Source organism: Megascapheus bottae, chromosome X, assembly GCF_031878675.1.
Source record: "Megascapheus bottae isolate mThoBot1 chromosome X, mThoBot2.hap1, whole genome shotgun sequence".
Classification (NCBI taxonomy): domain Eukaryota; kingdom Metazoa; phylum Chordata; class Mammalia; order Rodentia; family Geomyidae; genus Megascapheus; species Megascapheus bottae.
In genome coordinates this window covers 80,979,382-80,993,417 of record NC_143547.1, presented here as the reverse complement: position 1 = coordinate 80,993,417, position 14,036 = coordinate 80,979,382, and the positions used below count along the sequence as shown (strand labels likewise).

At 41.2% G+C, this 14,036-nt stretch overlaps 1 protein-coding gene across 1 annotated transcript; it reads right to left on the bottom strand.

Moving 5' to 3' along the window:
* Positions 1-6,497: 6,497 nt before the first annotated feature.
* Positions 6,498-9,232, bottom strand: LOC150041447 (testis-expressed protein 13C-1-like). The gene is made up of 2 exons (XM_090326692.1): positions 8,671-9,232; positions 6,498-6,598 (listed from the first exon to the last, which is right to left on the bottom strand). The coding sequence occupies exons 1-2, from the start codon at positions 9,230-9,232 to the stop codon at positions 6,555-6,557; spliced, it is 606 nt and encodes a 201-aa protein (XP_090182818.1). The 3' UTR covers positions 6,498-6,554.
* Positions 9,233-14,036: the final 4,804 nt, after the last annotated feature.

The following is a 14,036-nucleotide window of genomic DNA, read 5'->3' as shown; positions in this document are numbered from 1 at the left end:
CTTCCTTCCTTCCTTCCTTCCTTCCTTCCTTCCTTCCTTCCCTCCTATTTTGTTCAGTTGTGGGGCTTGAACTATGAGTGAGGGTGCTGTCCCTGACTGAGTACTTCAAGCTCAAGGCTAGCACTATACTACTTGAGCCAAAGAAAGGAATCTCTCTGGTTTTCATGCCTGGTCTGGCTTTGAACCGCAATCCTCAGATCTCAGTCTCCTGAGTAGCTAGGATTTATAGGAGTGAGCCAACAGTGCCCAGCAGAACTTTATTCTTAATTTATTTTTTTTCTTTTCCTGTTGACTGTATTCTTTTCCTTATAATGTCTGTGGGCAGGTGGGGGGAGGTCACAGAATAAGAGGAGAAAGGTTGGAAAGTGCAGTAGTGGAGTGCACTGGACATTGATGAAAGTGAACTATGCAATGTGTGGGTAGATATGGGAGGGAAGAATGAGAGAGAATGAGGAAGTAGATGACACTAGGTAAAAGGAAGGCAATGTACTTATTAACTGACATATATAAAGGTAATCCTACTGTATATCACCTTTAAAACAACAGTGAGGTATAAAAAAGATAAATGGACTGTGAAGTTACAGAATAAGTTTTAGAATTCAATTTAAGGAAGTAGATTGGGAACTTGAATAAAGAAGTTGACTTAAAAAAATTTGGTGGCTCTTGGCTTGAATTCAATTTTGTACTTGGTAGGAAGATATTCTACCACTTGAGTCACATCTTCCACAACGAGATACCCCCTTACTCCACCTAGAACGGCTCTTATCAAAAAATCAGAAACAAATCCAATAATGCATTTAAAGCAAGGAAAATTTTCATACACTTTTGGTGAAAAGAAAAATTACTATCTTCATGATGAAAAACAGTACAGAGGTTCCTCAGAGAGCTAAAAGTAGTCTCATTATTTATGTAGCAAAACCACTTCTGGGCATACAACCAAAGGAACTGACATCAATATGACTTTAAGTTTGTATATTTGTTGAAGCACTATTTTCAAGAACTAAGACACAGACTCAACATAGATGTCCATTGACAGATGAATGGAAAAGTGATTCATATATGCAATAGAGTGCTATTTAACCTCAAAGAATGAAATTCTGGGGGCTGGGAATTGGCCTAGTGGTAGAGTGCTTGCCTAGCATGCATGAAGACCCAGGTTCAATTCGTCTGTACCACATACACAGAAAAAGCTGAAATTTGGTGCTATGGCTCAAGCATGAGCCTTGAGAAAGCCCAACTACAGTGTTCAGGCCCTAAGTTCAAGCCCTGGGACTGGCAAAAAAATGAAATTTGTTCATTGCAGCAATACAAGTGGAACTAGGTATTAGGTTAAGCCTAAGTCAGGTATAGTTAAAAATGCCTTGTGTTCGCTAAAAAACTGTTTATGGAAATAGTGGTTACCAGACCCTGGAAAGGGTAAGGGAAAAGGAAGATGGAGAGAGAATTATTAATGGGTTCAGAGGAGCAGATGGATAGGAGGAATAACCTCTAATGTACCATAGCACTATAAGGTAAGTGGCTTGAAACAATAAATTGAATATTTAAAATTAGCTAGTAGAGAAGACTTTAAATAAAAAAAATAGACCAACAATTCAAAGAACAGATAGCAGTATGTAAACACATACATATGATATAAATGTGCATGTATTTGATGCATATACTACAAAATTAAGAAGAGGGAGAGAAGGGGTAGGTAGGGGAGGGATAGATGAGAATGTTGGGAGGGGTGACATTGAGCAATATATATTCATAAACTGATTTGTTAAATGGCAATTCCTTTATACAACTACATAAAGGTAATTTTTTTTACCAGTCCCTGGGCTTGAATTCAGTGCCTGAGCACTGTCCTTGGACTTTCTCAAGACTTGTACTCTACCACTTGAGCCACAGCACCACTTCCAGCTTTTTCTATAAATGTGGCACCAAGGAATCTAACTCAGGTCTTTGTGCCTGCTAGGCAAGCACTCTACAACTAGGCCAAACTCCTGGCCCTTAAAGGTTAATTTTTTAATTAAAATGTTTAAAGAAGGATGTTATTTCAGATCAGTAGGGAGAGAATGAAATTTAGAAAACTGATGCTGACATTCTAAGATATTAGGTTAATTATGAAAATTTATTTAGATGCCCACTTCACAATACCAAGATGAGTTCAAGAGATCAAAAAAGGTTAAAAACTTTGAAACTATGAAATAGAGAAAATCAACCAGAGGTGGCTGCATATGTTATCTTAAGAATTTTATAGGCCTGGGGATATAGCTCATTGGCAGACTGCTTTTCTAACATGCATATATCCCTGGATTTGATCCTCAGACAGTAAGTGAGTAAGTAAATAATGAATGAATGAGCTTTAAAAATGATAGTGGAAAAGAAATTTTTAGTATTTTTGACCATTAAAATGCTGTTAGATACAAGGCTATCGGTAAGTGGGAAAATATTTGTGAAGTATGACAAAGTGTTAGCAAACTAAACTTACTATCAAGTGTTGACAAAAGGTAAGATGATCCCCATTAATTACAACAAAAAAAATATGAAAAAAGGTAAAATGAATATTCCATAAGAGACTGAATCAAAAACATAAATAGGTGAGTCAGAACAAAAAATACAACAGGATAAGCAACTTGAATGAAATGCTTCTTCTTAGTAAAGACATTTAAAACAAGCCATCTTTCAAACTGGTTAAGTTTCACAGACGTTCCTGTGCAAGCTGGCTTAAAATTGTGAAACATTGTTTATCCAGTCTTGGGGCCTTATCTCAGGCCCTGAGTACTGTTCTTGAGGTTTCTCAAGGCTAGAGCTCTACCACTTGAGTAAAAGCACCGCGTTGGCCTTTTCTGTGTATATGGATGGAAGTGAGTAATCGAACCTAGGGCTTCCTGAATGCTAAACAAGCACTCTACCACTAGGCCACACTCCTGGCCAAAACATGTTTATATCAAGCAATTTTTTCTTTATTTTACCTTAGTCCATCCTTCTGGTCCTCGGCTTGCATACCCTTCTTCCCCAAAGGATGAAGATGCACACTTAACACAGATCCATTGTTTCCTCTGGTGATGTGGAAGAAGTGATTCATATCATTACAACGTTCCATAGGTTCTTTCAGGAAGCAGACAGCTCAGAGTCACCACATGCCATTGAATAGGATGAATGAGTAGAAAGTTTGATTGATGGCCAAGGTATCTGTAGAGGTGCAGACACAGAACATGCCGACCACCACATGTTACTGTCTGCTGCATCTGTCTCTGAAGGTTTCCCCAGGCCAGCCTTCCTAGGATCCTTGTGCCCAATCTGTTCCTGCTATCTGCTTCCTTTTCCAGCACCAACATCAAGGAATCCTGACTTTTACCACCTCCACCTAGTCCCTTCACCAGCCTACTTCAATCACTTAAAGTCCCTCCATTATTGATGTTGTGGGTCAAATTATTGGTAGACCCTGTTACCGGCTATTAATTGGAAAGGGTAAAAGGATAAGCAGAAAGAGGATGGAGTTTGGTGCTAACAGGTTGGGTTTTGAAACTAGGTGTCACCAATTCCCAAATGAATGTCTTTGGGTAAATGAGTTTCACATCTGTACAATGGAATAAAATCTCTTCCTTGGAGAAGTATTAATAGGAGTATTTTTTGTTATGAGGCTTGAACTCAGTTCCTGGGCACTGAGCTTTTGTGTTCAAGCTAGGGCTCTATCACTTGAGCCACAGCTCCACTTGCAGCTTTTTGGTGGTTAATTGAAGAGTCTCTGAAGTGAGTCTGGTGATGGTGACTCATGCCTGTAATCCAAGCTGAAATTTGATCACTGAAGTTCAAAGCCTCTCTGGGAAAAAAAAAGTCCCCATGAGACTCTTATCTCCAATAAACCACTCAAAAACCCGATGTAGAGCTTTGGCCCAAGTGGTAGAATTTTAGCCTTGAGCCCAAAGAGGCTCAGGAGTTCAAGCCCTGCGACTGGCAAAAAAAAGTCTCTGGACTTTACTTTTATGCCTAGGCTGGCTTCTAACTATGGCCCTCAGATCTCAGCCTCCTGAGTGGCAAGGATTACAGGTGCGAACCACCAACACTCAGCTAACAGTATTTTTTAAACTCCTATTATATAGCTGTGGCAATCACTGTATTAATCTCTAAGGCAGTCTAACTATATAAAGAAACATTTATTTAGATATCAGTTTCAGAGGTTCAATGGCATGGCAATGTCATCTGCTCAACTCTGTTAGACTTCATCACATGACAGGGTATGTGTGTAATGAAGAAATCACATCTTGAAACAGAATGGCAAAGTATAACTCAGGAATGAGGCTCAGGCTTTTGTAAGCTCTAAGAACTCACTCCAGATCAGTATTCTCTTTTGCAATTGGCATGAACCCCAAAGGCCTAAAGGCCTCCCTTTCATTTAGATTCTAATCTTTTTCTCTCTCATATACTAGGGCTTGAACACAGAGGCTTGGGTTCTTGCTCATGGCTGGTGCTCTTCTACTTGAATCACAACTCCCAACACTGCTTTTTTAAAAATCAAATTGGAAATGGAGTGAGACTCTTTTCTGGGCTGGCTTTTCTTTTTTTTTTTCCTTTTTTGGGGGGGGTCATGGGGCTTGAATTCAGCCTGGGTGCTGTCCCTGAGCTCTTCAGCTCAAGGGGTAGGGCCCAACTTCCCATTTTGTAGAGGTTAATTGGAGATAGGAGTCTCACAGTCTTTAATGCCTGGGCTGCCTTTGAACTGTGATCCTCAGATCTCAGCCTCCTGACTAGCTAGGATTACAGGCGTGACCCACCGCACCTGGCTCATGGAAATGATTTCTTAACATATAGAAAGCAGGCTGGACCCAAGAAATCAGTGCTTAAGCCTAGGCAAACACATCCACTTCACCTTTCCATTCCTTTCCCACCTTCCCACCTGGGCTCCATCCTTCACCTCTGTGCCTCAGTAGCACTGGAGCAGCGACCATTCCCAACTTCAAGGCACCTTTTGGACTTGTATGGTGAGGGTAATAGGCAAAAATGTGATGGATCAAAGATCCACCAAAAATACTTTCAATTCTTCAGTAATGCGGAAGAAGTAGAGAGGTCTTCTAACATAAATTAGATTGAATTTTTCTTTACCAAAATGGGATAGAGGGGAATTGAGAATATAACCTAGTGCCTCTGAGCAAACCTATCCCAAAAGGTACATGAGGCAAGTTTACATTCTTTATTGCTAGTAAACATTAGAACAACCACAATGTAAGTGCATCTTGGTGAACTGGGGCGGATCTCAAAGGATTGAGGTATATCTAACACCACCCCCTCACACCCTCTGGCTCTTCCTTGCCTTGTAGCAGTTTCCTTGGGAGAGCTGGGAGCTTGTAAATAACACACCTCATGGAAGACCAGCAGGATGAGGACAGCCCAGGAGTGAGGGCAGGAGGATGCATATACAACTTTAGGTACAATCTTTCAAGACAATGGCCCAGTGGAGGGCAGAATTGTCCCACTTCAGGGAAAATAAAGAAGTTAGCTTAAGCTAAGAATTAGGCAAAACGTTGAAGGAAAGAATGGCAATGGGCTGTGGTTCTCATTTCACTTTAAGTGTTTTGATGTTTGAGACACAGCAGAAGATTGCTGGTAGAGATTTGGGGGCAACTAAGTGATCACACACAAGGCCTTTCTAATCTTTTGCCAATTTCCTCTCTTGAGACTCACAGCTATCTTCCTGACTAGCCACCATGAAATTGTAAAGACAAACAATAAAAGCCAACCCAGTGTCTCTGAGGCAGCCTGGTGTGTAGTCAGGAAGATTGCCTTGTGTGCACTTTCACTATCTATGCCAAGAAGAGGAACAGTGTGCTCACTGAAGAACTTACCTCAAAGTCTCTTTTGTGTCACTCCCCGAACTACACAAACAGATCTGAATGTTATTACAGTTGATTTTACCCAAGGTTGCACTGTATGCAAGGCAAAGAGAACAACCCCTTTGCACATATTAACTCAAAATTGATTCCAGCCAGTTGAGGTGGCTCAGGCCTATAATCCTAGCTACTCAGGAAGCTGAGATCTGAGGATCAATGTTCAAAGCCAGCCCAGGCACAAAAGGACCTGAGACTCTTATCATCAATTAACCTCTAGAAAATGGGAAGTGGGGTTCAAGGGTAGGTTGGTAGCCTTGGGCTGAAGGGCTCAGAGACAGTGCCCAGGCCAAGTTCAAGCCCCATGACCCACAAAAAATCAAATTCCTGTCCTTTAAGTCTCTCCTGTCATTTAACCAACATCATGCAAATAGATTATACTATGGACATCATGTAATACCACAGTTGTAGATTCTAAACACATATCAGCAACGAGTTAACAAATAAACAAAATCCAACACTTTTGATATAATCGCTAAAATTTAATGCTGTTTTCACAGCCCCTTTGAGCTCTTTGATGTTATTCCCTAACAGGATTAATTTCTAACAAAACATGTATGCTCTTCCTTGTTGCAACATAATGAGACAAAAAAAATCGTTTGCCTGATTCTTTTGAACTTTGTAGCTATAGGCAGTTGAGGTCTTCTTGCACTGCTAAGAGCCAGAGGGGCATTTCATGATGATTCATCTTATGGGGGCTGGAACTTGTTCAGCTTTACGTGAAGTTCCTGGAAGTTAGAGACACAAAGAGTAGGAGGCTCTGTGAATATAGTTACAAACATAAATCAAAAGACAAATATGAACACATACTTTATGGCATAATTGCGGGGTTTTCAAGGAAAAAGCAGTGTACCTAGAACATAATGCATCTTATGTTCTAAAAGCATTCTAGGGTGGAGGCATGGTTCAAGTGGAGAATGCCTGCTTACAGACCTGTGAGGCTCTGAGTTAAAACTCCAGTACCAGATTAGCATGTGGTTCAAGTGGTAGACAGTTTGCTTAGAAGCTCAAGGTCTTGAGTTCAATTCTCAGTACTATAAAAAAAAGATTATGAATTGAGGTCCTCACATTTGCTAGGTTGGTGCTTTACCACGTGAGCCGCAGCGCATTTTGGCATTTTTTTGCCAGTCCTGGAGCTTGAAATCAGGGCCTGCGCACTGTCCTTGAACTTTATCAAGGCTAGCACCCTACCACTTGAACCACAGCACCACTCTGTCTTTTTCTGTGTATGTGGTATTGAGGAATCAAATCAAGCCTTCCTGAATGTTATAGAAGCACTCTACCATTAGGCCACACTGCTAGCCCAATTTTTGGCATTTTTGTGGTGATTAATTGGAGATAAGAGTTCATTGACTTTGCTGTCCAAGCTATGTCTGCATCATGATTCTCAGATGTCAGCCTCCTGAGTAGCTAGAATTACAAGCATGAGACACAGGTCCTTGGCTCAAGAAAAAATATTTTTAATCAAATCCTAGTACTGCCCAAACCTAAAAGTATAGTTATTCCCAGACAGAGACCTAGTGTTGTGAAAGGTGAAGAGTGAACAAAGGAAAAAGAATGTTCAAATATCAGCTTAATCAGAAAGTTGACCAGATATAAGTGTAAGTTCAGTTAGAGAAATTTTCCCTTTGATAGAGTCAACAGAATCCTCTTTTCTGAAAGAAATACAAATTATATACAGATACACATACGATATGAAAGTGGGGAAAAAAACTTCCAAATGTGAAAGACATATTTTAAAAATTCGTGTTTTTTTTCATGGTCATGCTCTTGCTCAGCTTTTCCTAAATTAAAATGAAGTATAATCTACAGTATTTTTTTAATTTTTTGCTAGTCTTGGGTTTGAATCCTGGGGCTGAGCACTGTCCTTGGGTTTTCTCAAACCTAGAACTCTTTCACTGGAGCCACAGGACCAGTTCTGGCTCTTTTCTATGTATTTGGTACCGAGGAATGGAACCCGGGTCTTTGTGCATGCTAGGCAAGCACTCTACTACTAGTTCAAACTACCAGGCCTTAATTTTGTTTTTTGCTGTTGTTGTTTTTTTTTTTATGGTGGTACTAGGGTTTGAACACAGTTATTGTGCTCTTCAGGTAAGTGTTCTACCACTGGAGCCAAACCTCAAGCCTCATATGTGGAAACATATGTGTTAGAATAATTACTGTGGGCTAAGAATGGAGCCCGGTGGTAGAGTACTTGCCTACCTACCATGAGCAAAGCTCTGGACCGAATCTCTATTACTGTAAAACACAACAACAAGGTAATGTTTTCTGTCTGAAGGGAAGATAACAAAAACTTTTGGGTTTAAAAATATCCTCTAATGCTAATTCACAAAAAGGGGTATGTAGGAGCAGGTGTTGGTAGTTCCTGCCTGTAATCCTAGTGACTCAGGAGGCTGAGATGTAGTGATTGAAAGCCAGCTGAGTCTGTGAGACTCTTATCTGCGGTCATCATCAAAAAGCCGGAAGTGGTGTTATAGCTCAAGTGGTAGAGTGTTAGCCTTGAGTAAAATAGCTCAGGGACAGTGTCTAGGCCTTGAGTTCCAGCACCAAGACCAACACTCTCCTCCTTCCCCAAAAGGTGAACGGCTCCTGTAGTCCTCCCACTGGGGTTACATTCGCAGTGTCTATTGGTGTTGAATGCAGGCCAGGTATGTAGGGTGGGAAGAAGCTTCCGCTGCCCAATCTGAATCTTGATAGCAGGAATGGTGTGGGGAATGGCACTAAATAATCTGAATGTGGGAAGTCCGGGGGGTGGGGTGGGGAGGGGGATGGGAGAAAGAAGGAGGGTGTGTTACTACACCTGATTTGGACACCATGCGGGGCATCTGGGATGTTGTCTTCTGTCGACTGTACACCCACGCTTCGGTCTGCCGCCTCTCATCCTGCAACCCAGCAACAGCTTGCTGGGACAGATCGAAATGGAAGAGCCTCTGGCGCAGGTGCTTTTGCTCATGGAGTGTTTGCTGCAGGTTGTCTCTGGCATTCCGCAGACGAGTGACCACGTCCTCTCGCTCCTGGCGCAGGAGCTCCAGCTCCGAGGCCAGCGCCCAGGTGTTCTCCTCGCGCTGGTCTACCTGCTCCTGCAGCCGCCGGATACGACGCGCCAGCCGTTCACGTTGCTTGGCTGCCATTCGAACCCCAAGAGCCAAGGCGCTCCAGGCACAAGCCCTCTTGATGGTGCGAGGGACCTGCGAGTCGGCCACCACAGACTTCAGGCCATCTTCAATGTCATTCCATGATCGTGAGCGAAAAGTGAGATAGAAATCTGGCCCGCCGCCATTACCCAGAACCTCTTCGTTAATGAACGTGATCACTTCACTGTGGCGGAAGCCACTCTTGGGGTCTCCAAAGTCGATCGCCATAGCTGCCACAGCCTACTTAGCCGAGGTGCCAAATGGCTACCGCTCACCTCTGGGCAAAGGCTGTAGCTCACAAGCCACCAGGCCCACGCGACAAGTCTTACCCTGGCAACGGATTAGCACGTCACAGATGTGGGCTGAATTTGTAAGTATTGACCACACGTGGGCTGAATGTGCATGTATTGCCTTAAGGTGTACAGGGATCAAAATGGCCCCACAAAACTCCCGTGGCTCCTCTTGTATACACAGTATACACAGCAAACTTCCCCCGCACACCTTCCAACAGTATTTTCGACTGTTCTCATTCCTCTCCCCCACACAGACGAGGATTCAAACTCAGTCAGTGACTACTTCACGCATTGGCTGGCGCTTTACCATTTGAATCACACCTCCACCCCCTTGTTATGAATATTTCCATACAAAGCACATTGCGAGTCTTCATCCTCACTCACTCTTTGACTTTCCTCCCCTTGCTGGTATCTACCAGTTCCCACAGCCCCTGTTTCACTTTCCTATCATTTTTGCCGTACGTATCACTTGTACCAAGGGGTTTTACTATGGTAATTCTGATGTGTATACATTCTATTTAGATCACAACAATGCTCTACTATTTTTTTCCTTGTGAATAAACACCCTTCACTCTCACTTTTAGTTAGTAGAGTACTTGAATTCCTAGAGAATAATAAAGCAGGAGAAAGAGGTGATACGGATTCAAGTAGGGAAGAACTGAAATGACTCAAATTTGCAAATGGCATGATCTTACACTTAACACACTATATACACTCTTGTAAGGGCTTTAAAGAGACAATACTTAGCTGCATGACATTCTCCCCCTGCCCCCAATGCTTTTTTTCTTTCTATGTTTCCATGTTTCCTTTTGGTGTTGATACTGGATACTGGAGCTTCAATTCAGGCCTCTCACTTCTACTTACCTTCCCCCCATCCTCACCTTGAACTTAGGACCTCGGTGCTGCTTCTGACTGATATATTTTCCACAATGATAGCGCTCTACTACTTTGAGCCACAGCACCACTTCTAGTTTTCTCTTGGTTAATTGACCATAACAGTCTTACAAACTTTCTTGCCTGGGCTGGCTTTGAACCACAATCTCAGCTTTCAGCCACCAGAGTAGCTAGGCTTACAGGCTTACAGTGCCTGGCTACCTTCCTCTTAAGGTACCTTTCTACCACTTGAGTCACATCTCCACTTCTGATTTTTTCCTGGTTAATTACAGATAAGAGGCTCACTGACTTTTCTGCTTAGGCTGGCTTTGACACCTTTAGGTTTCAGCACCTTGTGTAGCTATGATTATAAGGATGAGCCACTGGAACCTGGTTTCCTTTTTTCGGAGGGGTGGTGGGTGAGGAATTTATTTATTTACTTTTTTCCAATACTGTTGATTCAATTCAGTCTCTTACTTCCTCACCTGGCACTGTATCATTTCATTCATGGCTCCGGCCCAGATGTTTGCTGGCGATTTTACAGATAAAATCTCATCAATTTGTTTTTTGTTTATTATTATTATTATTATTATTATTATTATTATTATTATTATTATTATTTGCCTAGACTGACTTCAAACAAAGATCCTCCAGATTTCAGCCTCCTAAGTAGATATGAGTAGTCATGAGCCACCATACCCAGCGGGCAGGGCTTTTTTTTGTGAGTCGTGGGGTTTGAACACTGGGCCTGGGCACTGTACCTGAGCTCTTCAGCTCAAGGTTATCACCCTACCCTTGAGTCACAGCCCTACTTCCCATTTCCTAGTGGTTTATTACAGAGAAGAGTCTCAGGTTCTTTTGTGCCTGTGCTGGCTTTGAACTGTTATCCTCAGATCTCAGCTTCCTCAGTAGCTAGGATTACAGGCACCTGGCTTGGCAGGGCTTTAACACAGACTATTATCCCAGGCTGTCCTGGAACTCCTTATGTACCCCACCCTCACTTTGAACGCAAGGTATTCCTACCTCAGCCTCCAGACAGCTATAATTATAGACATATACCATTACATCCAGTTTTCACATACATTTTTTTCTTTTCTTTTTCTTTACTTTTCTTTCCTTTCTTCTTTCCTTCCCATTTACCAGTATCAGTGCTTGAAATCAGGACCTTGTACTGTCAAAGGGCTTTCTGCCTCATGGTTGGTTCCATACCACTTGATCCTCACTCCAGTCTGGCTTTTTTGCTGGTTAATTGGAATTGGAGTCTTGATGACATTTCTGTCTGGGATTGGCTTCCAACCATAATTATCCGGTCTCAGCCTTCTGAGTTGATAGGATTACAGTCATGAGCCACTGGCATCCAGCATTTCAGATGAATTTCTAATCAGGAGGCAGATGCATGGGGCAACTCCTTTTTGTTCAGTTTTTTCTATAACTCTCATTGGCTATATCAAATTTCTTCTGTACAGGAAATATGCAAAAGCAATTCAATGTAATTCCCATGAAAATTTCAATGTTGTTCTTCACAGAGACAGGGCAGTCTTCACAAAAATAGCCATGTTGTCATTACTTTTGTTTCCTGTTATGCACTCTTATGGATAAATGCACATAAAGAGTATCACTGGATCATAGGATAGTTCTATGTTTAGTTTTTTGAAAAATCTCCCTATTGATCTCCATAGTGGTTGAACTAATTTACATATCCACAAACAGACCTGCAACATGTTCACTTCAACACAGTTCACAATAGCCAAGTTATGGGAACAGTTTAATTTCCTTATAACAGATTTTGTAATGTGGCATATATATCCAGTGGAATTTTATGCAGCCATTAAAAAAAAAGAAATGATGTCATTTCCAGGGAAATGTATGGATCTAGAAAAAAATCATACTGAGTAACGTAAGCCAGATACTGAAAGACGAACAGCAATTTTCTTTCATATGTGAATCTTAGTCCCAAATTACAACCTCCTACATAAATATACAGGCACATATGCATATATACTCAATCAAATTTATTAAAGTAGAGTATACACAAGAGTGAAAATATATAGCATAAGCCTTTTGAAGAATTAATAAATGGTCAAAATGATTATCAGGAAGCTGAAACTTAGTTTGAAGGAGGGGGCTAGTGGGAGAAGGGTGAGGAATAGAAAACAGAACAGAGAACAAATATGGTCATAATATTTGATGTAAATATGTGAAAAGTAGTGGGCAAGAAGAAGGGGTAAGGAAAATGAGGAAGAATTATGAAATAGGTACACTAGACACATAAATGGACATGTTAGATTTTAACCCCTCTACCGTGGCCCCTCTACTGCAGAGCCATACCTCCAGGCCTGTTTTTCACTGGTTAGGTATACTTTAAGGTTTTATTTCCTGTCTGGGAGTGCACCTGGGATGTGATCTACCTCGTTTAGGCTCCTTATTTTATTTTTTGCCAGTCCTGGGCTTGAGCTCAGGGCCTGAGTACTGTCCTTGGGTATTTTCAGGGCTAGAGCTCTACAACTTGAGCCACAGCACCACCTCTGGATTTTTTCTATGTATGTGGTACCAAAGAATCGAACTCGGGTCTTCATACATGCTAGGCAAGCACTCTACCACTAGGCCAAACTCCCAGCCCATGTGTTTAATTGATTACTCACTAGATCAGGGCATCAATGCACACCATGGGATATTTTAGGGCAGTGGTTGGTAGAATCATGGGGAATTTAGGCAAGTCATTGAATTGTTCTAATAGTTAAAGTGTGACACTCACCTGTATTTTGTTTAACAACTCCACTAAGGATATAGGGGATGTGTTGTTCAAATTTAGAAGGATGCTCAGGTATTACTGTAATTCCTGCCAAAGTATTGATTATACTATGAAGGTTTGCCAATTGATCTATTTTACCATATCTTAAAAGTTAATTTAGAAGCTGTAATATAGTAGTGCAAAAGCAATTCTGCACGTGATCATCTTTTTGTTTTATACATTCTTTAAGTCCATTTTGGATTTTCAGTTGAGTCCAATTTTGACTGTCTGTTTTAGTATTTTTCCTCCCCTGCATGTAGATTTGTCCCTTCTTCTATTCTTCCTTACTATTTGCCTGCATGACTTGTTATCTTTTAGTGATTGCTTGTTGCTTTTCTTGTGATTACTGAATACACTTTGGAATGGTCTCTCTGCTCTTCTTGAATTTATATATTTCGGTCTCTCAAGAGCTTTAAAACAGCAGCATCCATGTTAGAGCCTCGTCTATGGCAATGTTTATTTATATCGTTTAAGGACCTCAGGCTACACTCTGATTTGGATTATTTTTTTCTTATGCCATAGAAATTCTATGAGTGATTTTCCATATAATTTTGAGGGCCAGATTATTTTTATGGATAACCACCAGTAGCCACAGCAACACAGGTATTTTAGGGTCCCAATGAGCCCTCTGCATTTAGGAGCATGTTCTTGAAAATTAAAATCTCTAAATAAATAGTAACTCTTCTTAACATTGTGACTACTCTTTTGCCACAAAAGCAACCAACTAATATGCAATTGTATAGGTATGATATATAGTTGTTCCCATGGGTACTCTATAGAATGGTGTCCAAAACTTTCTTGAGACATAAAATGGGAGTATCAGGGTAATACCTTTCATCCTGAATCTAGTGTTAGTCACAGATTGTGCTGTAATCCAGATAGATGATTCATTTTAAGACACACAGATTGGTCTGGGCCAAGGCACATGACCCCAGGTCACTTTATGGAGGGCCCCAATCTCATACACCTGTCCCTATTAATTATTAATAACTGAAAGTTCTGACTTAGGTCAGCGAAATTTATTTATTTTTGGTCAGTATGGAGCTTAAATTCTGGGCCTGAGTGGTGTGTCTGA